The sequence below is a fragment of the Hippoglossus hippoglossus genome, chromosome 17, assembly GCF_009819705.1.
Source record: "Hippoglossus hippoglossus isolate fHipHip1 chromosome 17, fHipHip1.pri, whole genome shotgun sequence".
NCBI classification, from domain to species: domain Eukaryota; kingdom Metazoa; phylum Chordata; class Actinopteri; order Pleuronectiformes; family Pleuronectidae; genus Hippoglossus; species Hippoglossus hippoglossus.
The window spans coordinates 18,943,823-18,969,860 of NC_047167.1; the positions used below are offsets into that span (position 1 = coordinate 18,943,823).

The 26,038-nt window shown below is 43.7% G+C and overlaps 1 protein-coding gene across 24 annotated transcripts in view; it reads right to left on the minus strand.

The window, feature by feature from the left end:
- Positions 1-26,038, minus strand: part of LOC117778858 (receptor-type tyrosine-protein phosphatase F) — a 159,538-nt gene that overhangs the window by 52,356 nt on the left and 81,144 nt on the right. For 8 of the 24 annotated variants that reach the window (XM_034614700.1, XM_034614705.1, XM_034614710.1 and 5 more), the window contains 9 exons: positions 20,531-20,719; positions 18,867-18,884; positions 16,212-16,322; positions 9,065-9,334; positions 7,594-8,175; positions 7,212-7,345; positions 6,515-6,659; positions 2,878-3,183; positions 289-482 (listed from right to left, as the gene is read on the minus strand). In XM_034614700.1, the coding sequence (XP_034470591.1) occupies positions 289-482; positions 2,878-3,183; positions 6,515-6,659; positions 7,212-7,345; positions 7,594-8,175; positions 9,065-9,334; positions 16,212-16,322; positions 18,867-18,884; positions 20,531-20,719 (1,949 nt within the window). The remainder of the gene's footprint in view (positions 1-288; positions 483-2,877; positions 3,184-6,514; positions 6,660-7,211; positions 7,346-7,593; positions 8,176-9,064; positions 9,335-16,211; positions 16,323-18,866; positions 18,885-20,530; positions 20,720-26,038) is intronic. The other 16 variants (XM_034614716.1, XM_034614709.1, XM_034614706.1 and 13 more) reach the window with 3 other exon arrangements.

Consider the following 26,038-nt stretch of genomic DNA (forward strand, 5'->3'; position numbering starts at 1 on the left):
TGAAAAAAAAGAGGGGTCGGAAGAGTGTGTGTGTGTGTGTGTGTGTGTGTGTGTGTGTGTGTGTGTGTGTGTGTGTGTGTGTGTGTGTGTGGGGGGGGGGGGGGGGCTACTGCAGTCGACAGTAAGAAAATTCCATGTGTGTCACCCAGTATGGGGGAAATGAAGTGTGAACTCGGAGAATAGGGGAGCGGTGGAGAATGAAAATAATGGGAAACGATCATAAGACAGATACAGCGAGTGAATGGGAGACAGAGAGAGACTGGACAGAAGTAAGACATCATCCAGTACCTGTGCCTCTGGCAGAGCAACGTCCATGATATTAGGCTGGCCTCGAGGTTCGCCGTTTTCAAGCCGGGAGAAGATGACCTGGTATCCTCGGATTTGGCCGTGTTGCTTGCCCTGCAGCGGCGGCTTCCAGGTGACCCGGATGGCTGTGGAGTTTATGGCCTCAACCTCCAGCTTCCTGGGGGGTGCTCCTGGCACTGGAATCCAGAAAAGGGGAGAGGGACAGACGGCAGATTGCAAGAGTAAGACAGGCAGCAGCTCCTTTTAGAATAACAGAGAACTTGCTATATCTATGTTGAGAAGACCCCTCATTAGCCCAGCTTTGCTTTTCCACACTGAGCCAAACAAAGCCAGAATAATGCTGCTCCAGGGTGTGATTTCAGAGAGTATGGTGGCACTCTGGAATCAGAGGCGTGACGTGTAACGCAACAGCTTCCGCGTCTGTTCTGCCTTGCCAGTTCTCCCTTCTGCACAGACATCGATGTGCTTCTGTGACTACATCTGCTGCAGGCATAAAGGAAACGATGCCCCCCCCACACACACACATTTATACAGAACTGGAAGACAAAATAAAGGTTTAACATTCCCGCCTAAAACAACCGCTGTGAAAAAGGGGCTAGTGAGGGAGGGAGGAACGAGCAAAAATATGCCGAGCTAGTGTTTTTTCCTAAGTTCCATGTGTTTTGTGATGAGGAGCCAAAACTATCAAAATAATGACTCCTGAGATTTTTATAGACTCTGGTGCTCTGTAGCAGGAAGTGCTACAAGAACTGGCCATGAATCAAAATGATCTCCACTCAAATTCAGACCTTCTGTGACGGCCGTGTCCCGAAAACACCCCATGCGGTACAGCATGTGGTCTAGCGATGTCTGTAATGTCCTTAATTCCGGTATGAAATTAGCTGTGTTGCAGCAAACTTCAAACACATTAATTATAGACGATTCTCTCTGAGGAGCAGCCGCTCTCTATCACACTGCAAACAAAACGAGGAAGGAGTGAGAAACGGAGGGAAGGAGGGAGAGTTGTGCTCCACTTCTGCTCCTCGGAACAGAAGAAAAAAAATAAGAAAGCATTTAAACAGTGAGAGCAGAGCAAAGTATTGCAGAGCCGAGGCCTGGGGGTGATTTGAACCTGCCATAGGTGCAAAGTGTTAAAGCTTAGAAGAAGAAGCTTGGAAGAGGGGAAAAAAAGAGAAGTTGACCCCATTTTCTACCACCGTCACCTTATTAACTCATAATTGATCAACAGGACAAAGAGAAATGTGCAGTCGAAGTTGAAGAGAGCGAAGAAAAACAGTGACAACAGCCGCAAGCGAGAGTCTGAAAGCACTCTGCTTCAGGAGAGGTGTCTACGGAGTCAAACAAGGGTCACTCATACTTTGAGCTTATGAAATGATCCGTCACAAATAATCTCACACCCTGCAGATGTTTACAACCCATTGTGTGTGTGTGTGTGAAAAATATATACATGTGTGTGAATGTGTTAATTTGTGTGTAGCTGTAGAGAAGTTAAATTCCAAGTATATTTTCTACGGTAATGATTCACAAAGTTTCACAGACTGATGCACACATTTCCTATCCGTGCATGTGACACTGAAGTTATGAGCCAATCGGGAGACGTTGCCCTCTGACCGCTCAATCAGTCAAACCGTCCAATTGGATCAGAAGACGACAGGTGCAATGAACTTGTCAGGAGGAGAAGCATTCAGCTCCATCAGCGCACGTTGTTTCAACCACGTGCAAATTAACACGAAACACTGAAGCAAAACTTGTTATATCTGTTGTTGAGATTACACCACCACCGTTAAGTTTTATCAAAGTTATGAGTGTTAATTGGATTCTGTCAAAACATTTACTTGTGTTTACTGGGAAAAATCAACGAGGTTGCGTGATTGTTGTTTTCTTACTGTTTCGTGCTTGATCACGTTCAACCTCCTGACACCGATGCCACATGTTAACGAAGGAAATCAATTATTTGCTGTGAAGTAGTTTATTGAAAGAGTAAAAAAAACAACTTTCACAGTATTTTTAACCAAATAAACTTCATGGAGTGATGCTATTACGACACCAGCACTGGGTTTTTAAATAGCTTCACATTTAGCAAAAAAAAAGCTAAAGTGCAGGGAACAGAGTGAACGTGGACCTTCCCTTGAAAACTATGAGCAGTAAGAGCAGTTCAGAAAATAAAGGTGCTCCTAGTACTTCTTGCGATGACCTCCAGTATTTCCCGTTTTAGTTTTGAGCTGACAAACTGTGGAATTAAACCCAATATACTAGTGCACTTAATTGTAAATAAATATGTGGCAGAAATATAAATTAAAACACCTACAAAGCTTTTTTACATGTTTGCAAATTACGTCTGTGTGCACCAAACTTTTTCCTCACACGCACAAATCTGCTAATCTTTGTTATACAAACACAAATTTGTGAGATTCTTTTGTTGTTGTTTTTCAAATTCAAACATTCGTATCGGTGAATTAATTTGATACATGCATACGAAGTGTGACATACAATTGCATGGTGTGAGATTTGTGAAAATTCTTTCATACACATATTAGTAACCCTCATGTCTCTCAACAGGTTTCAACCTACCATCCTCTTTGGTTTTCATCTTCACTGGGGCACTTTCAGGGCCCGGGCCCACATCAGTGTGTGCCCTCACCCACACCTGATACTCAGTCCACTTCTCCAGGCCCACCAGCACATAGCTGGTGGCGTCTGCACCGATGCCAGTCACCTCGTGCCGCTCTGTGTCCTCTCCAGCCAGGGCCTGGTAGCTGACTGTGTAGCGCACAATGGCGCCGTGGCGGCTAGCGGCAGGCGGCGCCACCCAACTCACCTTGAGACTGGTGGAGCTCAGGCTGACCAGGTGTACCTCTTGAGGGGGAGCGGAGGGGGCTGCAGGGAGGGCAGGAAGGGGGAGCAAAACCACACGGAGGAGGGGCATGGATCAAGCAAACGAAAAAAGAAACTAAACACAGGCAAACATAAGGCAAAACTGTGGAATCTTTTTGTACAGTGGTCAATATAAAAATTAAATGTCAATATACGTATACGAATAAGATTATATAAGAAAACTGAAACTGCTAATTTATTGCATTGCACATCTCTACTGAAAGAGACAGACAGTGCAAATTAAGCTTGAAAAATAAATACTGTAATTATATAATACTGTTATTCTGATTATTTAAGTTCATGTAAATGTAAACAAAGCTGGGTTTAAGATACATGTGACTACCGGACAAAGTCGGAGGGTTAAGATTTTTATTCTATCTGAAGTACATGACATCAACGTCCAATCAATCTATTTCATATTTGAGACATCTCCTCTGGATGCATACTGTAGTTGATACATTCAATAATATTAGATCGCAAATGTGAATATGACATTTCATTTTTATGCTGAATACAAAAAGCTTCCATTCTAAACAGGGTGCTGCCTCTGGACTGAGAGACTGGCTGCAAAAACACATTACCGGGCTACTGCTGAAGCTGTGTTTGGCACTGAATTTATGCGAGAGGCCGTGAAACTACAGGGTGAGGTGAACAAAACATAAAATGTGCCAACATTTTACAAGGCAGCGTTTTTTTTTTATAAAGACGTAATTTGCCCTTAATCGCCCTCTCTGCTGCCTCTCGCAGGGCTCAGGAGGAGCAATAAACTGACCGTAGATGTACCAGTGTGTGAACAAACGCTTAACCGTGTTAAACGGCGTTCGCACATCAATGCGGAAGCTCTGAGTTTCCTAACAGTGGTGTCAGACCCGGTCAGAGCTGCTGCTGAGATACACTGAGCTACTACTCAGGTTATACATAAAGCTGCAATTTCATAATCAGCAGTTACAATTTCAGCCACTATTATTATTATTATTATTATTATTACAAATTCTCATTTTTTTGGGGATGCAACATTTTTTGGGACTCAGTTATAGCCTGTCTACCTCATCCTGTTACATTTTATAATCATAAACTCTTCTGGTGCGCTCCCCCAGAGACACAAAGGTATCTAGATTGAATTGGCAATCTCTTGCGACACCTCCAGTCTGGAATAATAGGATTACCAAAAAAAAGATTTATTTATAAGATTTAAACAAGATTCAATTATTATTCAAATTATAACGGCTTAAAAAAAAAGAATGTCATCTCTCAAGTCCAGAGGTAAAAGCAGAAAATAATAAACCATTCTAAAATGGAACACAAGTACAACACGGAAAACAAACTGAACAGCATTCATGAATTCCATGCATCTAACACAATCACAAACGTATTCAACTCGACAAAAAAAAAGGGCTCCTCAAAAGACGATAAAATGAGAAACTGAGGAAAAGAAAATTCGAGGTCGGGGTTTTTCACAAAGCATGCCCATGACATTTCTCTTCTAATCAGCAGAGCAATGGACAGTGAGCTCAAATGCAAATCCAATAAACTAATGTTAGGACATGGAACTCTACCTTCTCAGTATATTAAGGCTTAACAAAAGAGAAGTGAGTCACATCAGGTGGTCGCTGATCCACGAGAGAGAAAACTACCAAGACCTGAGAACACTGTGTGTTTCTGTTCATCAAAACAATGCAGATGAATCGCTCAGGATATGTAGAAATCCAGGTCCTGGTGGAAAATGTGATGGATCCTCGTCGAAATGGATGAGGGGGAAGTATGAAGTACACACCCCTCTCAGATATAGTCCAATACATAACTCTTTGACCATATATTGTACATTTAAAGTATGGTCACACACATAATTAAAGAGTTGAACTTATATATTTCTATTTGTTTCTCTAATATTGATCTCTTTTACTGCTGTCATTAACATTTACAATAAACACTAATATACAATTACTTATGTATAGTTGTTGTTCAATGTTTGTATAACTGATAAGAAGGTCTGATTAATTCTAATTTCTCACGATGGAGATAAGGTTTGCTCATAGTTGTATGTTACTTAAAGTCTTATGGAACTTTTCCACCTGTCGAGTCCTTCACTGAGTGGTAGAGTTGCAGTTTGAATAAAGCTCAGTAATGTTCAGTGCTCTGAATCCTAATGAAAACAAAAGTGAACATTGAAATGCAGCACTTTGGAAAAATGTCCCTCTGTCCCACCGTCTGTTTGCTGCTGAACCTTCCCGAGGCTTCGCTGTGTATTTCATGCACAGCGTCCTACCGTCACATGTAAATCCAAATTTGGTGACCTTGTTGCTGCGGCTGGCAGGAGGCACAAGGACACAGGCTCATCACATCTCTTGATCTTGATTGACGGTTATGTAACTTTGGGGTTGGCAGAGGTGTTAGTTCTTCAATGATTTTGTCTGTCCCGATGGGGGGGGGGATTTTCAAAAAGACATATCCATGCACCCCGTTCCGATCTTTTCTATTCTAATGGTGCAGCCACAGCAATTACGACTGGAGATGGATTTTAGTGTGAATTGTTACTGTCCATCTGTTATTTTGGAATTTCTTCGACACCATTGAATAGTTGTCTTTTTGCAGAAAAACGCACCAATATAACTTTAGTATCTTAAAATTACAGTCTTACGGTTTAAAGTGTTCCCCGCTAAGTAGAACAACGTGTGTACCAACAGCAATACGTGTGATTACACATTTCTTTTGACAGTATCACAATGTTTACCAAATCATAAGTTGCAGAAGGTACAATTATTCTTTTTTATTTTGAACCTCCTTATTTTAAAAAAATGTACCTTTGAACGGAATGTGCACAAGGATAAAAATATACTGTGCATAAGCCCCCCAGGGTGAAGTGGTACAAGCACGGCAGCAAAAACATCAGCAGTCAGATGGCAGAGGGACATTTTGGGTGCTGGCTCTGTAAAAGCACATAATGATATGAGGTAAAATAACGCAGCCCCGCTCACAAATGTGGGACCAGGACACATTAAACGTACCTTTGACAGTGAATACAGGGCCTGCCCTCACATAAGACGGACAGGAGGGTTAGTGTTGGTGACAGAGGGGAGGTGGTGGAAGGGTGAGGCTGGCAGCGACGGCTGCACTGTCAGCATTTTATGTCGTGCTGAAATTGACTTGACATTCAAGTTGCCCACAATCTCTGTTTTAAGCTCCATGAAAGTCAACTTTGTCCTGCTCTGAAAATAATGACCTTAATCTGTGTCAGCCGGCTGTGGGTGACCGTCACCGTACGAAATCGCTGGTTAGTGGACGACGAGGAGAGGAACTCAGATGAGAGGAAAGAGGAGAAGATGGTTGGACTTACTGGACTGGGCGGTGCGGGCCTCGATGGGCTGTGTGTAAACGCCTAAACCCATCTCAGAACGGGCGGCCAGCGAGAAGTGGTACAAGGTATCAGGCTTTAGAGCATCCACGGCATGAGAGCCCGCCGGGTTGAAGGTCACGTGTATCTGTAAGGGGGGAGAATTGGACAGAAACTGGCTAATGAATTACAATCAAAGACAGTTAAGTCGCTTCACATCTTGAGCTCCAGGAATAATAATCTTGGACTGAAATTCTAAACTGCTGTCTCTCCGACTTGCATGCAGAGAACACATTTGAGAGCATCTCTCACAAAAAAACAATTTGTCCTCTGGTTTACTGTTGGTGCAGTGGTCCAGCAGAGTTGAATGAAGGGCAATAACACTGAGAGACAGCACTGAACAACTGCGCTGTTACAATACTGAATCTTTCTCATCAGCTGGGGAGCTGACTGCAGAACTACAATAACACTTCTCAGCCGAGGCTCCCCCATTCAGAGAAATTGCATCATAAAGAGCGAGATTCCTTTGTCTTCATTCGCACAGTAAAATATGAGATGACCACAAATGAGACAGAGAGACAGACAGAGAGACAGACAGATAGATATATAGATGGATAGACAGACATACAGAGATAGATGCAGTATGTGGTAGAGAGAATCAGGTCATGAAATAATTATATCTTCGTGTTGTTATTCTAACCTTGTTGTCTGAGCCAGCCTCCCAGTACTGCAGCTCATACTTTGTGATGGGGCCCTGCACAGGCCACAGCCATGTTAGCATGATGCGGTTGTCCAGCTCGGCTTCGGCCTCAAAGCTGGACGGCTGCGCAGGGACTGGGTGCAGAGGGGAGAGGGGATAGAGGTTAGAATAAATAAAAGAATAAAAAGCTAAATGTCAATATTAATAACCACATCCCCAAAACTGATTGTATAGGAAGGCTTCCATAAAATAATATAATACATGCTTTGTCTTATCTAAACCTCATCTCAAGTTATCTGAAATTATATTTGATACAAAATAATGAAAGACATTTAAACCATGCATAAACACACAGAACCATAAACAGTGGCTGGCTGCTCACCTCCCTGCTGCGTTTTCACTTGCAGGACATCAGAGGGTGGTCCGTCACCAACGGAGGTGAAGCCCAGCACCCGCAGGCTGTACGTGATATCAGGAGTCAGGCCTGAGATGGTGGTCAGACTGCTGTCATCTGTGTTGTGTTTCTGCCAGGCGCTGAGCGGAGCCGTCAGGTCCGAGCTGTAGTACACTCGATAGCCCCTGATTTGCCCATTGGGTTCCTCGGGCGGTTCCCACTGGACCAGCATTGTGCTGGCACTTAGCATGCGCGCCTGGACGTGCAGCGGAGGTGAGGAGGGGGCCTGTTCACCGGTGCGTGTCTCCACGGGGTCGCTGGGCGGCCCGCGGCCAATGTTGTTGACAGCCATGACGCGGAACTCGTACTCGGAGTAGGGGCTAAGTCCGCCGATGCTGTAACGGGTGGTCGCCACACCTTCCACTTCCTGGAAGCCATTGTCTGAGGACTTGGCTCTGTATTGGATCATGTAGTAGGACACTGGTTCTGGGTTCCCGGAGTCCCAGGTGAGTGTCACACTGGTGGCTGTGGTCTCTGTCACAATGAGGGAGGCTGGGGGCTTTGGCAGGGCTGAGGAGTGAGAAGCAGGGCATTAGCTTGGATATCAGAAGTTGACTTTTAGGACTTGTGGGTAATTTGATAAAAAATTGGATGTCTGACACATTTGACAGCATAACTCTCAGAATGCACACATTACGGCTGAATTCGCTCTTGTGGAGAAAAGACATGACTCCATAATGCTCCGTTCTGTAACTCATTGCACTGAAATGATTGTTTTATAAGCTAATCCTTATAGTACTCTCAGCAGCCATTATCCCCAAATGAAAGGAAAAGCTAGACTGAAATCACAATTTTGTGTTTTATATCCGACCGGGCCATTACAAACAATATGAGAAAATTGCCAGAGTGGTGCCTGTTGTGACTGAAAGACAACGGGGAAAAAAACAGGGGGTCTTCATTATTGTTTCCTTGAAGATGGGGGGGTGGGGGCTGTAATGCTGTGGTCCCTCTAAATGGCTGTGACATTCTGTGTATCGATCAGCTGTATCGAGTGGAAAGTGGGATACATTTTTATGACAACTGATAAGAGAGGCTGCAACGGGTAGACAACACAGTCGCATCGTCACAGACACGCAGGCTGGGAAAAGCCACGTTCACACAAACATTCGGGCATCGAGAGAGAAAAAATAACTGAACCAACATGAAGACAGAGACGCATAAAAGACATCGATGCTCATTGACAAAGAGACTGCGAACAGCAACAGCCTGTAATTTTTACCTCTGAGTATAAAGAAAAACCACAGGCCACAGCGCCACAGATGTTTAAGTTTGAATTGACTTGAGTGGTTTATTTTGTTCTTATTACATTTCTGAATCTTATCTGGATTTGAATCTGAGACTCAAATGAACAGAATTCCCATTAAAGCAGGATTCAGTCTGAATGGTCGAACCCTCTCACCTTTGACAGTGACCTGAGCGGTGGCTTCGATGATGCCCAGAGAAGACATGGCCACGCACGTGTAGTTGGCCGACACGCGGATGTTTGTGACCTCCAGCACATTGCGTCCCAGCGGCATCTCCTCCTCCTTGGTCAGCTCCACCTGGCCCGTCGTCCACTTGACGTAGGGCATCGGAGAGCCCACCGCCACGCACGTCAGATTGATGCTGCCGCCTGGCATCACCTCTTGGTTGGTGGGCGGAATGGAGAATCTTGGTGGGACTCTTCGCACTACAGAAACGAACAGGACAAAGGAGTTAATACGTTGGATATGTAAGGTGAATCTAATGTTCAATGCTAAACTGCAACTAAGAACAGCTGACAAAATGGAGGGCTGATTGCTTTTGTCCGAATGTGTGGGCGAGCACAATGGGAATAATAGGACTGTCACAAGATGGCTGTGGAAACTCCACAAGAAAACTTAGAGGGGGCGTTTTATCCGCTTGCCTACAAAAGGGAATATAATGAAAAAATAGCCCAGTTTAGCTGGAGACTATGTCTGGCCCTCTTTTGTCAGAGTGTCAAATGGTGGCGAGAGTTGCATCATTGAGGGACCCTGTGGAGATGGCATTGTTTGATTTCTCCTCCTGCTCCCTCTCGCTGGCTCCTTCTGCTCAGCCTGTCTTTCTCACTCGCTCTCCCTCTCTTTGTGCAGTTCTGATATGCAGATAGGCTGACATTAAAAAGGGGTTCCCATGGAGACAAGAAGGGCCCGTTGACGTCGCCAGGGACAAGGCAAACACCGATGCAGAGGCTCCACGCAATACTGAAAAGCTGGCCCAGAATAAACAGGCAGCCGGCATTTACATATGACTCGTTTTCTATCTAAATAAAGATACACAGGCAATGCTTACACTTAAGATCTTCCTCTGGTAAGTTTTGGCAACGACAGCAAACTTGCCTGACACGATAAAGAAAAACCATACTTGACACTGCTGTGTGAACATCCATCAGTGTCAGACCTGTTGGATTTATGACACGCTGAACACTGCCATAGTGTGCAGCGCAATGCAGGAAGGAGGAGCTCTGACTTCTTTGACCTTGATTATGTCGAAAGTGAGGCCAAGCCAAACATTAAGCTCCCAAGTGAGAAGCCATTATTGCCACCTCACTACTTGCTGCTTGTATGTATTCAAAACATTGAGGCATGAAGCTTTCCCTGCAGAATTCATGCTGCTTGTTTCCCCTAATGCACTACAACATATCTGTGTCTCTCTAGAAAAAAAAAAAAATACCTCACTGTAATTGCTCTTTTGCACCGGTCCCCATGAAAATGGATTTTAAAATGCGAATCTCCCTCTACCTTCCCTTACCGCCCCCCCAACCTACCCTTCACCCCTCCCTCCCGAATCTAATTTGAACCGGAACGTCATTACAGCCATGCTTGTTATTCCCCTCATTATGTGGTGAAATGGAAAAACACAAAAGCACGTTTTGAGATTCCAGTCAGGAAGAGGCTGGTTCTCGTGGACTGCGCTGTAACAAGGAGGAGGACCCGCTTCACACTCATCAGAATTTCCCCCAAAATAATTGAGTGGATGTATATAGACCCTGAAGCTGGTTTTTAATTAATACAATCATGTGAGCTTGAACTTCTTGGCTGGATATGTCAGTGTCTCAATATTAATATTCCAGGTCTGTGCCGCAAAACTGACAGACTGATACATGTCGTGGAGTTAGGTCTTTGACTTACTTTTTGACAATTTCCAGGGTAAATCAAAAGTAAATTTATTTCTAAAGGACTTAATTATTCAGAGAGATTTGTGGCAAACAAAAAAACCAAGGAGTTCAGCCAAAGTTTAGGTCTCAGTAACGATGGCCGTTGACTATTAATACAGAATAAATACTTAAATCCAAAGTTTTTAAGATGACTCAGTGAGCAAGAGGGAACAACTTTATGAAGTTACGACATCATGTTGAGGGATTCATGCAGGAATAAAGTGACACACACTGACAGAGAGACTAACAGATTATCGGCCATGACATCAGCTTTCTGGAGTTCACAGGGACTGAGATGATTTTTACATGCTTAGATGGGACAGGTCGACTAGTGTTACCAGCCTGGGAACAGGACGGAGACAGCATTCTCAGGAAAGGCATGCACGGGAAAGATATGGGACGGGATCAGAAGCCTGCGCACGCTGGGGGAAGAAGATAAAGGAGGGACTTGGTCCAAATCTCTCATAAAAATGAGCGAACATCTGATTTCCACAGTGACTAATGCACAACAGATGAGTTAGTAAAAAAAAAGGCTTCAGTGTTCCACTCATGCCAGCGACCACGTGCGTCTTCTCACACGCTGGCAACTTCTCCAAGTGCTGCTATTTTTCACAACATACGCTTATGAAACAGTGAAACCGTGGAGAAGTAGACTAAACAGTGCTAAAAGCAGTCAGTCAATGGGGCCTGTGTATATTGAACACTTAATGTTGTGAATAATTCATGGCGTGCGGTTAAGTTTGGAGAGGTGCTGTGGAACAAAATGACTAGAGGGCAGGTAATTGTTATCGATTCCCCCGAAGCCTCTCTCCTGTTGAGAGCAGCTTGGAGAGACGAGCTCCAGGACTCTATCAAAACCACAAAATAAGCCCTGTCTCCACTCTGCCTGCCCGCTTGCTGGATACCTATAAATTTAACTGCCTTGACAAAGTGCCCAAGGATAGCAGAACCTGTTCGGTGAATCAATATCTGTGCAAACTGGCACAGAGTCAGCAACCTCCCCGGCTTCCTGGCAGCAGCACTGGGCGACCATGATGGCTGATCATCCCCCTGTCAGCACCCTGCCAGCTCATTCTTAAATATTCCATAGGTCAGCTCTTTGTGTGGCTGTGTTTTGGAGATGGTGCGGAGTGAAGAAATCACTTCCAAAACATAACCTCCCGTGGACGGTGTCAATGTCGTTATTCATCAACACTAAAAGCAGAGATTCTACTTGTATATACATGTGGATAAAGGAGCAAAGACTATACGATCAATGAGTTATTTTACAGTAACTTCAATAGAGTTTACGCTTCTTAAAAAGTCTTGCAGCACCACATCATAAACTTTTCTTTCCTGCTTGACTTCCTGCTGCAAAATTACAAGGAGACGCGGGGGCTGTCCTCTCATTACACTAACATGTACCCATCTCATCCTTCAGTCTCTGGGTGGAGGACATCCATGGCAGTAAAAAAACAAAAAAAACAAAAGACAATCCCTTGAGAACAGCTTTGTCCCTTCTGATACTTCTGTCTCTCAGTAGGAGAGCAGGGGTGTTGCTGCCTAAATACCTGACACATCCCATTGCCAGCTGAATACAAGAGTAATCTATTATAGACTTGATGTCCCTGCAGGGGTGGAAAGTCTGAGAGTGAAAGGAGCTATAGCTTTTGGTGCATGACGCTGACAGTGACACTAAGGGTGCGGTTGGAAAAATACGCAACACAACAGAGATCTAATAATGACTGAAGTAAGCTGCACAGGGACGGTTTACAAAGGGTAATCATAACACAGTTTGTGGGAGTGACGTTGTGTAGCATGCAAGAACTATTCAGGGTTTCATGCAAACATGTTGACAAAACGACATATTCACATTTAGGAGGATTAGGGGAGGGAGCTACTATTAATATTTGGGGGTTTTCAAGGTTGGGGTATCTGTGTCTTGATCCGAGGGGCTGGGAGGGGATGGGCAAACCTTGTCTAAAATCTGCATCAAATTGAAGGGAAGGGATTGAAAGTGAAAATGACCAACCTTCACGCTGATCTGTTTGTGGATGAAGTGATTTGGATGGAGGTGAGCGATGGAATGAAAAGACAGTGGGGAGGAAGACAACACAGTGAAACCAAACAGTGTTTTCCATAGGCCCAGTGGAGGTTAGTGACATGGTACAGATATAAGAAGGGAAATGCATACATACGGCGCCAGGGAGGGAATCTCACTCAATTTATTTATTGTTTTTTTTATTTTAAAACGTTATATTTTGTTGTTATAAATAAAATGTACAGTTTATTTCATTTTAGAACTCCGAAAATGATAAGTGGAACATATCAAGACTTATTAGATTATTTCAGATATTTGTCTGATAGCACACTTAAAAAAATTACTGTGCAGTTCAAAATGCTATTGCTCCATTAGATGATCAATATTATAGTATTGTGTTTTATCTGAATACCTATATGAATGAAAAAGTTCCTGATACTGGACTTTTTATGCCTCATGCACAATGCATCCTTCAGGAGCACTTGCTGACGTAGGGGTCACTCAACGTGCTCCTGTACCTCATCTTCTTCCTCATAGAAATGATTTAGATTGATCATATTTGTAAGTTTCCCTCCCTGACTCCCACACACACACACACACACACACATAGAACAGCATGAAGACATTTTGGTAAAAAGAAAAGCCCAGCTGCAGCACTTTATCCTCTGTGACATATTGACATGTCACATGGATATATGAGGGAGTGCCGGCAGACAGAAGCTGACATCCCTCCTCCGTTGTGGGATAAGCGCTTGACAAATGAGCGCTCATGCACAATCACAGCGCGCTTGTGATTCTGCCAATGTTGATGGAGTCCTTCTTTAGAGGGGGGGGTCACCGAAAGCAACCCGAAACAAACACACACGCACCCGCACACCTACATAAACATGCACGCGCTCTTAACGGATGAGAAGTGGAAGGACAATAAATAGATATATAGACAGCAAGAGGAAAACAATCCGTGAGCAGAGCAGACCCCCCACCCCGCCGCTCGCCTCACCCTCCCACACAGAAATATGAGGACATTCATTCTGTGGCGGCTCTAAAATGTCAAGACAAGGGAGGTGGCGGCGGCGCTCGCAGCGTGGTAGTGCACCTGCAGACAGGAATTGGATCAGGTAGCGACGGTGAGTGGAAAGAAACAGAAACGCTTTCTCAGACACCAAACCCATAACGAGCCCATTTAATGGAAGTCTGACAGGGATGTATGTGTGGGCGGGTGTTACAAGGTTGTTGATGGAGAATAATAACACAATTCTTTCTCCCTTGCTAATCTTTTCATGTCGCCTTCAAGTAGCGGTTATTGACATTTCAAGGCAATAAATGTGGGGAGGAAGAAATTGTTGGAAGGCAAAACATATAATCAAGTGATAGATTCTTAAAGCCTACACTTAAAAAGTGAGACTGGAATATTGAAACAGTCCATCAGGGCATTAAATGGCGATAGCGTGTGCATCACAAGGTATTAATAACTGTAACACCATTGTTTTTTATTTGTTTAGAGCCCAAACGTCATTTTAAAACTGTATTAAAAGTTTGACATCGGCTCAATTTTAACAGCCTGCTGCCAAACATCAACGCTGTAAAAATGTAACAGTTGTCCAATGACTCGTTTGCTTCCAACGCTTGTTATGTTTACAAGTTTGAGCAGACATTGTAAGCCTAAATCTCCCCTCTGGTGTCTTTCAATGAAAGGAAGAGAGTAAAGGAAGAGTCGCGTCAAAGGCCACTTGTCTGGAGTCCCTCATGTTTTAAACCCAATCAAGCAGCCCAGTGATAACACCGCCCCGGGTCTTGTCTCTTCATTCTTGCAGTGGCAACAAAGACAGAGTGAAAACATGGCTTGAGCCTTTGTTCCCCATTGCAGACAAGTACACTTTTAAAAGGTTACGGTTGGTTTGATTTCTATCTCTCCACTGGTGTGGTGAGGCTGGTGGAAAGAGTCGGTGTTGGGGCCAATGGGTTGACAGCTACCTGGGTGGTGTGTTACAGACTAGCAGCCCCGGGGCCCTGCTGGCGCCACGCCACACAACTACTGTAATTACCTCTGTGGAGAAAAAAAGGCCATGTCTGCACCTGTGACAGACACGGCCTGATTAATAGACGAGGCTTACATCCATCCCTCGCCTTTGCTGTTTGGCTGACTACCTCCCTCTGTCAAGATTTAAGATCTAAACCTTCTGGAGCCCCCGGTGTTTAATCTGTAAATTTGACGCTGCGATGGTCCTTGAAGATGATTTTACCTCTGGTTCCTCTGATCCAGGAGCCACTGTCTGCTGAAAAAACATTTTCCCTGGATTTTTTTTTACTACTATTAGAGACGGGGGGGATTTGTCTGGAAAAGATCATCATCTTGATTCAAATTTATGATGGATAAAAAATAAAGTCTTAGCTAAAATGTCTTTTTCTTCCCCAGACACTTTCTCACTCCCAACTCCACCCACACCAACAACTGGAGCAGCTATTGTGTTTCATGTATATCAGACATGGTGGTGTTAGTCACAGGGCCTGACCTCGACTATTCTCTCCCCTATACCAGCACTTTCCAGGACGGGTAGAATGGTGCCTTTGTCCTGCATTAGTCTGCTCGCAGACACACCACAACAAAAACAAACCATGAAACTCCAGGCACCTCCATGCCTTTTGGTGCTCTGGGTTGTGCTGAGGGGGGGGGGCTAATGGAGCCTTTCGATACAGTCAGACGGGTAAAAAAAAAGAAACAAGGCCTGTCATGGCTTCCAGTGCCAGCAGAGGAATCTGTTTCAATGCAGCTGTTTTCACAGAGACCGCACCTGGTCGAGTTCGCAGCCAAACAGGACGTTGAGGTTAGACAGTTGGTGAGAATAATCGCATTGCACGGATAATGGTGAGAGAAGCTGTTGAAGGTGAGCGGAAGAAAGAAGAAGTGGTATAAATGGCACGATTAGACATTAATGAAAGGCCCTGCACGTTTTTTTTCACTCATCCGGGCCGATTCAAGCTCTGCTCAGGTTGGAGGTGGACGTTGGGAATTACCCTTTGCACAAAATAACATTATTATAAAGAGTTTCAGTTGTCCCACCCTGGCAGGTGCAACACAGCTAGCAGGAGAGTGAGGAATATGTCAATCACACACTGCGACGCACTCCTGAGAAGAGCTTTAATCACCTAAAATCACTAAAGTAAAACAAATCACACGAATAGGTGTACTAACGGGATTCTGGGTCTTTAAAAGGGAGATTAGACACAGAGATGCATGGTTGCTGGAGTGAACAACATTTAGAATTAAACAGCCAAGAATTTTCAAAGGGTAACATAGCTCTTTGTATTTTGCAAATACATGACACCACAGAAATATTAGAAGTGAGAGAGAGAGACGTTGTACTTTACCTCGTACGTAGAGATTGGCAGGAGAAGAGTAACGAGTCCCGGCACTGTTCATGGCAACGCATTCATATTTCCCCTGGTCGGACTCCTCGCTGTTCTCAATTTGCAGAGCTCCTGCATGGAGGATTAACAAATTTAGCTGTCTTGACAGTTGTGGAATATGAGATGTAACTTTGCATGAAACCACAGCAGATATCTGTACAGTGACTCGCTTGAGAGCCTGTAGTCAATTAGTATAACCCAGTTCAAGCGTAATTAAGTGTCTCAGACACGGACGTGGTTTTGTCAAAAAAATAAAATGCTTACAGCAACACAAGCCTTTCGCTTATTTGGCAAGTTTACAGGAACTGCTAACAGAATATTTGCCTAGTCGTGTTAAGGAGAAAAAAGACCATGACTGAGGGTCAATTAATCATCTGAATAACATGTCACAACAATCACAGTCTGATTGGGCTTTCTGCTTATGGAATTAATTGACAAACCAAAGTGTTTATGTCACTGAGGGTTATCTAGCTCAGCCAGATGTTAGAACCCAGCTAAGCTATACTGCAGCTATACTGCACGAGAAAAGCAGCCGAATTTATGTTACATCTTAAGAAGCCATCAAACTGCTGCGGCTTAATATCAACAACTGTGCAAAATGTGTTTAACACTGTTTTACCAAGGGACATTATTTAGACCCTCAGGAGGGATGTTACTCTGAAGTGTTTTGAGCTGAGAATAATGTTTTCAGAGATGCTTAATGGTGACATTAAATACAAATGTGACCGTATTTAAGTACAACACAAATGTAAATATAACAGGAGACACTGCTCCATTTGCCAGGGCAGATATATTTCCTTCAGCCTGCGAGGACACATTTAGCAGTGAGGCCATTTCAGTGTTCTTTCATTACAAACTATCTGACCATGTCTCACTGAAAGCCTCAAGGGGGGACACTCCTCCGCCAGATGGCTTGGATTAGTATTCACAATCCCAAGAAGCTGTAGTGATCACACAGAAGGCTAACATGTTGTTTCTAACAAACCATGAAAGCCCAGGAGTCCTGTCTGTGGTGGTCACTTTGACACACCGTGTCCAGAAGCATCACCTAATCATTGCTACTGATTTGCAAACGGCCGACAGATGAGGGCATTTTATAATTTGACAACTTGAAAAAAAAAAGATCAACAACACCAAACTTACCTGCATCCCATGATTTTACAAATACACATTTCAAAAGAAAACTTTTTCTCAAAAAGCAAAAAAAAAAAAGAAACGGTAACTATACGCAAGTGAGTGATAACAGTTATCATGTCTCCAACACAGCATGGTACGAGGCAGTCAGCCACCATGCAGTTTGAAAATGACAAAAATACTCGGTGTACGATGATGTCAGGATACATTTTTTTTTTTCACATCATGCAGTATGAGATGAATGCAACAAACAGGTTCACCACCAACCGTAGGGGACTCGAATCAAGGCGAGACCAAAAAAAGAGGAGCGGAACAGGGCGGGGCAGTGACATGTGATAACACCGCCTCAGATCTCATGACAACACGTCCCTCCAAGGTGTTTGCTCTGCTTGCTGAGCTCATCGCTGTCTGATTCAGCACTGACATGCAACTGCATACTAATGTTGGTGTCACGAATCTGTCAATCTACCCACTCTCCCATGGGAAAAAACAGTGGAAGTACTACAGGAATGTGGAAGGTTGCTGGTGTGACAGTTTCCAGAGCTGAAACACTAAACTCCTTCAATTACTCCCAACTACAGGAAGCCTGGATCTTCCACAAGGTCATTTACAGAGCAGCAGGGACAGAGAGGCTGTCATGAGGCTATCATAACTCATAAAGAGTTAAACACCTAATTGAATATGGACTGTATTAGTTGCCGTGGACGCAAAAACACTCAGACAGACTGCTGGCGGTCCCAAATGTATGCAGCTTGCCCCAGACGTCCACTTTTTACCTCTCTGTTGTTGATTGGAAATCCTGCTTTTACTCTTGAGAAAAGCAGGATTTCCATAAAAGGGGAACCTTCCACCTTAACAATCTCAACCAGGCATCCTGTTCCCATGCTGGGGGGCAATGCTGCATCGGCTGTATGCAAATGCAGCCATTTGAATTTACATTAACTGCATGGAGGAGGCAGGTGGATCCTCTAGTGGCGACGGTGGCCTTTAGTTTAAAATGCAGCTCCTTGCCCCTTTTTAACTGAAAAGCCTGAGAAGAGGCTGTAGAAGAGAGATGTTTTGTTTCTGTGTGAACGTGTGTGTGTGTGTGTGTGTGTGTGTGTGTGTGTGTGTGTGTGTGTGTGTGTGTGTGTGTGTGTGTGTGTGTGTGTGTGTTTCACTCAAAAACATGGTTCATTTCTAACAGCAAAACAGGAGACTGGAAAAATCTCATTTACGTAATAACACCTTGGACTATCTTTTTGCATTTCCATTCTCCTGGCATCAGGGTTGGTGATCATTTGTTTGTTAAGGAGCAGACAGAACATGATCAGACAGAACATGTTGGGGTAGAGACGAACGGGGGAAGTGGGGGAGGGCGGGTTGCTGCTGTAACAGCGTGAATGAACCTGGTAATGTGGAACTGGTGGGGATGCAGGGGTCTGATGTGGGGGAATGGTCTGAACGTGATAGTTTGCAACACACTTTATTCATCATCCTTACCTCTAATTGGTGTACCACCTAGGTGGGAGTAATTTTGATGCAAACAGGGTTGAGAGATTAGTTAGTAAAACATGGCTTCTGCCACAGAAAAAAAAACTGATGCAATGTGACATAGTATATCATCAACGCTATGAAGGAGGTGTACATTTTTTGGACTGTACATGATGTCTGTAAATTACCAGAAACTACACAGATTTAGATTTTCTTTGCTTCTGCAGCTACTGTATATCCCTTCCCATGTGACTTAACAGCAGCATTTGTTATTTGAGTTAAGATTTCCAATTTAAGATGACCCCCACTCTTTGTGCAGATAGCAGTTAGTGAAATGGGCAAGAGGAGTGAATGAAAGTAATACACAGCAATTAGAGTGATGCAGAGCAAAACGTATTCAGGTCAGAGGTATTAAATTCATAAAGAAGTTTACAGATTTCGACGGCGTGAAAAGAGAGAGACTAATGTGTCCAATGTGTGCTAACTGGAAATGTGTGATGCAATATGGGGAACTGGGCTCTGGCTTTCCCATTACACTGCGGCAGCAAATTAATGCACTTCTAATTTCAGGTCATATGGCTGATGCTGATATGGCGGCAGATGTCAAGAGAAGGGTGGCGGATAAGAAAGAAGTTTGAGGGCATTACATATCAGCACGTTTTCAGACACTCTCACTATGTGCAAGGAAGAAAACTAATTAAGCGTGTGTTGCTGGGAGTAAAAGAAAAAAAAAGATAGAAAAGACCGTATTATTAGGCACAATTTTATTCTTGCTATAAAAACATTATCAAACAATTAGTAGATTTGTTAGTATCTAATTTGTGATGAATCTAATTTGGGTTGTTCTCGTAGTAGAGCCAGGATTTTATATTGCAAGAACATGTACACTCCAAGTGAGCGTGCTCCAGTGACCTGTATTCAGCGTCCACTGGGCAGCTTTAGCACCTGGCTTCTTCTGGAGTAGCTCTCCTCTTTAATCTTCGGGGCCTCAGAACTGCAGCCCGGCCTGACACTCTCTAAGTGAGGTAGATTTAGTAAGGAGTGACAAGACCAAACCTGGTCAAAAGCCACTAATCTTTCAATCTGATCCAGGTCAGGCGAGCGCTGTTTATTTATCAAGTGCACTGATATAGCGAACAAAGGGTACCTCATTGATTTTTGTATTTTTCAAGGTTGAATCCGAGCTAATGCATCATCGGCTGGCCTCATTGTGACCCAGCCGTATGTTTAAGAGGGGATTACAGAATATTTAATGCGGTGAGGAATTCTCTTTCTGTACTTTGAAAGGTTACAAGCTCATGTATCACTGTCAGAGATTGCAGGAGCGCACGAACAACCTCATTGCAATTTCTGTGCTACTTTAAAAAGTGGCTGCAGCTGTTGTGAGAAATAGAATCGTCTAAGAACCCAGTCAACTAATCGCGGCGACAATGACAAGCTGTATAAAACTTTCATGTGCTTTGTGATGAAAGAGAATAAATTAAGTCATACATGACAACAAAGGCCCTTTGTGTTTTCACATCAGTCTCATGTCTAACACGACTACCAGTATGTCTGTTGGCATTTAATGTCATCTCTTAGCCTTCAACACGCCTTTGCTATAATTAACATGTTCCGTATGTCATGTAGAATAACATCTTAAAGAAATTGAATCAGGTCGAAATCAATTGTACCTGAGCGGAGCTGTTTGATTCGCCCGTTGCTGCTGCTGATGTCCACAGGAAGCATGTCCTTGAACCAGGTGATCTCTGGGTCTGGGTTTCCACCGGCAGCGCACAGCATGGTGGCAGTTCGGGTCTTTTCAACCACCTTCAGCTGGGGACCCATGTCGATGGTGGGGAAGCCATGGGGGACCTGGTTCTCTGAAAATGTGCAAAGGTAGAACTTTAGTATGGCCGCTGACACACACACACAAAAAACAATAAGAGGAAAAACAAGATTCTGACAGAAAAGGCTCTCAGGCGCTGCGAGAGGTGTTGAGTTGAGAGGAGGATGAGAGAGAGCTACTAGTTTCAGGTGCTGCAGGCCAAACGCTGATCAGGAAACACACATACATAAACATTGTGCCCTACTGTGGAATAGTAGATCTGATGATGATGGTTTAGATTTCAAATTCGGTTGGAAAGAAAATTTGGTCCCTGATTGATTATCATAACAAGCTTATGACCCAGCATGGGGAGTCTCAGGTTTAAACAGAGGAAGGATAGTTACAATCTGCCTTTGGGCACCCCTGCATTAATGAGCCGCCTCCACAAGCTCAACAAACCTATTTGAATAATCCAAGTCTTCGGAAACAGTGATTCAGCTCGAGGGTTTTTAGTTATTGAAATTGAATGACCGTCGCCATCCGGCCGCTGTTTCACTCTGTGATGGCAAGTCATGTCGTTGTGTAACATCAGTCACGTGTTTTCAGCAAAGGGAAACAAAATGAGTGCGAGGAGCCCTCGCACTCATAATGAATCCTAATTTCACCTTTGGACAACCTTAATAAAGAGGAAACCCGATGGCCCTGGCAAGGGATCATTATCAGGTTGCTCTCGAACATGTAATCTCTTTAATCTGTCTCCTTGTATGTGGATGAATTCTCGGTGTGGTAATGACATGCTGCTGCCTATACGGTTCGGCATGAAAAGATATCTAACGTCAGGTTAACAATGAGCAAAGATTAGTCCCTTTGGAAGGACGAACAACATCAATACCAGATGTACATTTTGGTTATTTAGGAACCACGAGGGAAATTGTGTCTAAAACGGGTTTTACAACAATACAAAATTAAGACTGAATGGTTACAACAGAATGGTCTACTCAAAATCAACTCATGATTATTCAAAAATTCAAACGTATGTAAACTGCTGTTTTCTTTCCATTCACCAGGGAAAACACAAAAGCTGTTTTGATATTGTCTGTTGTAAGAACTATGTGTGAGGAGCTTGGTGATGTTTTAACTACACACACTGCTCTCTTGTTAGTGGGACTGTCTAAAGTCTGAGCTGTTCATAAGAAACCCACCAAATGCTTTGGTAAGACATCTATTGACTCATTCACAAGTGTCCATCTAATTAGTTTCATTCTACTCTGTAGGCCGACGCCAACAGTATATCGTCTGAGTCAAAAAATCTACATGTAAACACACAGTAAACTATATGGCTGGAGTGTGAATACGAGTGTCTGTGATGTTCTTTGTTCTGATCTCCTGCAGAGCAGTTGTTCCTCCTTTCACCCTTGTGTTTGGCCTGCAGCCCGGATCGTCTCATATTCAAATGTAGTTGACAGATCGCCGCGTGGCATCTTATCTCTGTGGCGAGGCAAACTTCCTGTCTGACGATATAGGATTCTTTTTTTTTTTTCAGACATCCAGACCGAAATCAGAATACCTCGACAAAAGACACAACTGAAAGCACAGTGAAATTATAGAGTGCAATTTGTCACCGTATGAATAATGGTAACAGTATAGCGCCCTGTGTTCCACTGTGGTTTGTGCTCTCTACAACAGTCGAAGAGAGAGATAGGGGACAAGGGCAGAGAGGATGAGAGATTGAGAAGGAGAATGGAAAAGAATAAAAAAGAAAAATACCTTGTAGATGTGTGCCTACAAACTATTGGGTTTGAGGAGGAGGACACAATGGAAGTATACCAAACCCAGAGGGAGCTACACCTCAGCATCACCTGCTTATAATTCACTTAAGATACAGTGTGTTCATAATAATAATAATAAACTTTATCCGTAAAGCATAATTATAATTTAGATAATAAACTACCACACACTGTCACTGTTATAGTGATGTGAAATCTGTGTGTACGTCACCTTTATTTCCAGTGTTCATGTTTCATCTGACACCTGCTGTTCGAGCAGGTAACACATGATTGGGCTTCCAAAATTTAGAAATGCAGAAAATGGTGCAGCTTCCACTCTGGGTCGACTACATATTAACTACATGGTGGAAACCAATTGAATGAATGAGGCGTGACACTGTGCTGTCAATCACAGCGAGCCAGTTACCTGAGAGATTGTACAGAAGAGGTCAGGAGAGTCTGACATACCATATTCATGAGTTGAATGTCTGAATATTTGATTTCCTCCAGAATATACCTACAGCTTCTTCAAGGGTTACAACACACAGTTAGGCGCAGAAAGCAGAGTCGTGTCTTACAGCTGGGAAAGGCTATATATGCAATGGTGCTTTGTGCAACTGTGAAAAAACAACAACTGGAATATCAGGACACTTCTCACCAAAGCCACGTGTTGGTGCCTATAGAATATTTATGATTGAGATTATTGGCAAATGTTCCTGAGCTGTGAAAAATGCAAACCATTGGGAAAACAGGGTGAGAGACCCCAAAGGAGTTATTACACGAGTCAGCGGCTCTGTCATATCAGGAAACGGGGAATAATTTAAAAGGCAAACAGCTGCTGCACAGCCTCTATATAAATCTATCCCCTATACAGTACCTCTGCTTAATGTTTGCACTGCAGGTGAACTGTTATTACAACGGCTGGACATTTCTCTCACAGTGTGTCTGATTAGTGGAACCTGCACCATGACTTTGCATGGTATGTCCACTCTGGGACATTGTTGGATTAAAGTGTGGCTGCGCTGTAAGTACAGTTATATAAAGGCAGAGAGGTGCTTGTTTGGAAAGATCCAAAGTTAGTCACTCTGGGTCACTCTTGTTTTCAATATTAACTGCTAAGCTGACTTTCTGGCTGCCTGTCACTACATAACACTGTGCTCCCAGTGGCCAGGCCACAGACCGACGATGATTAACTCTGTGACACGCTGGCCTCCCACATTTTGAAGCACCCTGCCAGTAGAGCCTTGGTTTGCACAATCACTGATATTGCACTCGCATTGAAATTACATACTGTCAAACTGTACAAAATATAAGTACATAATGAAAGGCTGTTTAAGAAAACACCTATAAAAAACCTTTGGAAAAAAAGTTTACAGTTAATCATTATAACTTGGTTAGACTGCTAACACGCTGCCCAGTATAGAAAGGTGAAACTATACATTTCTTATAAATATAGCTTTCTAAAATTGTCCCTGGCTTTTAGTAGAAAAGGAAATAAATTCAAAGTTCTCTCCATGCGTTTATCACAGATCTTGCCGAGCCATTGTGTGAGGTTTGAGCACTGCCTGTCTATTCCTACTACTCTAACTCCTGCTGCTGGCCTTGTCTGCCAACTTGTCATCCCAGGAAGACAAAGATATGCCTTTGTTCAGTCCTCTTTAATTTGAAGGGAAGAGAAAAGGCACGGGGAAATTTGGAGAGAATCCAATGAAATAGTGCGGGCAATGCAGGTTGATGTTTGTCAAGATAGGGGGCATTTTTAATAAAACAAGGGCCTCTTGTGCTGGAGTGTAATTCATCAAAAAAAGCTCCACTCCTCTGTCTAGGCAGGGCAAGAAAATACGAATAAGGCGAAAATCCGACGATAATGTCACCATTACCAAGACGAAGAGTGCTAGAGGAGGGGGAAAAACAACAACAGAAAAAAATACTTGTGTCATGTGTGGCATGGAAGTAGATTGTTGTGTTCTGCTTCTCAATCTTACTATCACACCGGTGGTTTATTTTGTATATATGCAGAGTGAACAATCTGGCATCGCACGCAGGCTGCATGCAAACCACTTGACCACTGCTTAACTAAATACAGTGCAGACGGTTGTTAGCACACAAAAATAGTGGAAACGCCCTGGAGTTTGCAAATGAGTGAGGCCAGAGGCAGTGCCAGGAACACCTCAGAGGTAAAGACAGGTACGCACGGACTGGTTCCTCCATGATTTGGAAGGTAAATAGGACCATTGTTCTGCCAGCAGCAGTTTATCACGCACAGTCATACTGCAATATGAGCAGCTTAGCAGATGAACTTGTTTTCAGAGGTTAGAGCGCCGAAGTAGAAAAGATGGGGGCAGAAGGGGGAAGTCTTAATGTGGTTTTCTGATGGCACTACTCAATTAGGATAGCAGTGGGGGCCGCAACTATACACAAAAGCCATGGGGAAACACTGGCAACATCATTTGTAAAGAGAAGAGGCACTGGTAATATGGTAATTGGTAAAAATTAAGAAAACATGATACCGTAATCTTAAACTATTGTGTCAAGGAGGTGTGCCTCGGCTGTAACAGCCACAGGCAGGTGAGGTAAGATTTAAATGAGAGAAGAGGGAGGAAAAAACTAAAAAAGGAGAGGGGAAGGGAGGAGAGGAGGAGGGGTGCATGCCAACCTCCTGCCAGCTCCAATTACCAGTGTGAGTGGAGCGTGGCAGCTAGGGCGATGGGTCTAATCAGAGCCCTGCTGAAAGAGACCCATCCCTGTCCTCCCGTCCCACTGGGAGGCTGCAGGAGCTCAATCCCACACTAACATCAGCCAGCGTTTTTTCCCTCAGCCCAAACATACTCATCTCAATCGGGGGAAAACACTCCAGACTCCCCATCCCCTTCATAACAGGGGAGCCCCTGACATACTGCCACGAGATACAGCACTTCTGCATAAAAAAAAAAAAGCCTGCCTCATTTCCATTCCAGTGTTCCGAGGCATCCTCTTCCACCTCATACTCTCAAGTACACAAAGTGCTGAATGATATGTTCTGCCATGAATGTTTTAAGTGAGGGTTTCACCGGGGAGGCGCGCCCTTCGGAGTGAACATACATTCATGAGACATACAGGGGGGGAGCACACGGCGTGCCTGGTAATATTCATGAGAAAACATCGCTGATACATGCTCGTAAGCTGCCCACAGCATCTTGCTTTGCTCTGTATCAATAGTTAATCGAATTCGGCGTCAATGTGCGGCATCAAAAATTAAGTCGATACAGTGAGTCTCTCTTAAGTTATTTAGATTAAACATCTGAGTTGAAATAATAATAATAAAAAAAAGGAGTAAAAGGCCTTGTGATCTCGACGTGTGCCTGTTGCCAAGTGATGGATGACAACAATTACAGGTGATACCCCCTTTGATAGTGCAAACCAAAGGACCACAGTGGCAGCAACACAGGCACTTGCCTCATGAAATATTACTGCTCTAAAATCCCCTCTTTTAAACATACATCAGTGCACTGTCTTTATTGGGGGGGGAAAAAGGTTTATGCAGCTCTTGAGAATATGTAGGCCATTTTGGTATTTCAATTTGCCTGCGTGTGTTTGAGAGTGTGAAGCATTTAGCTCTAAAGTGATCA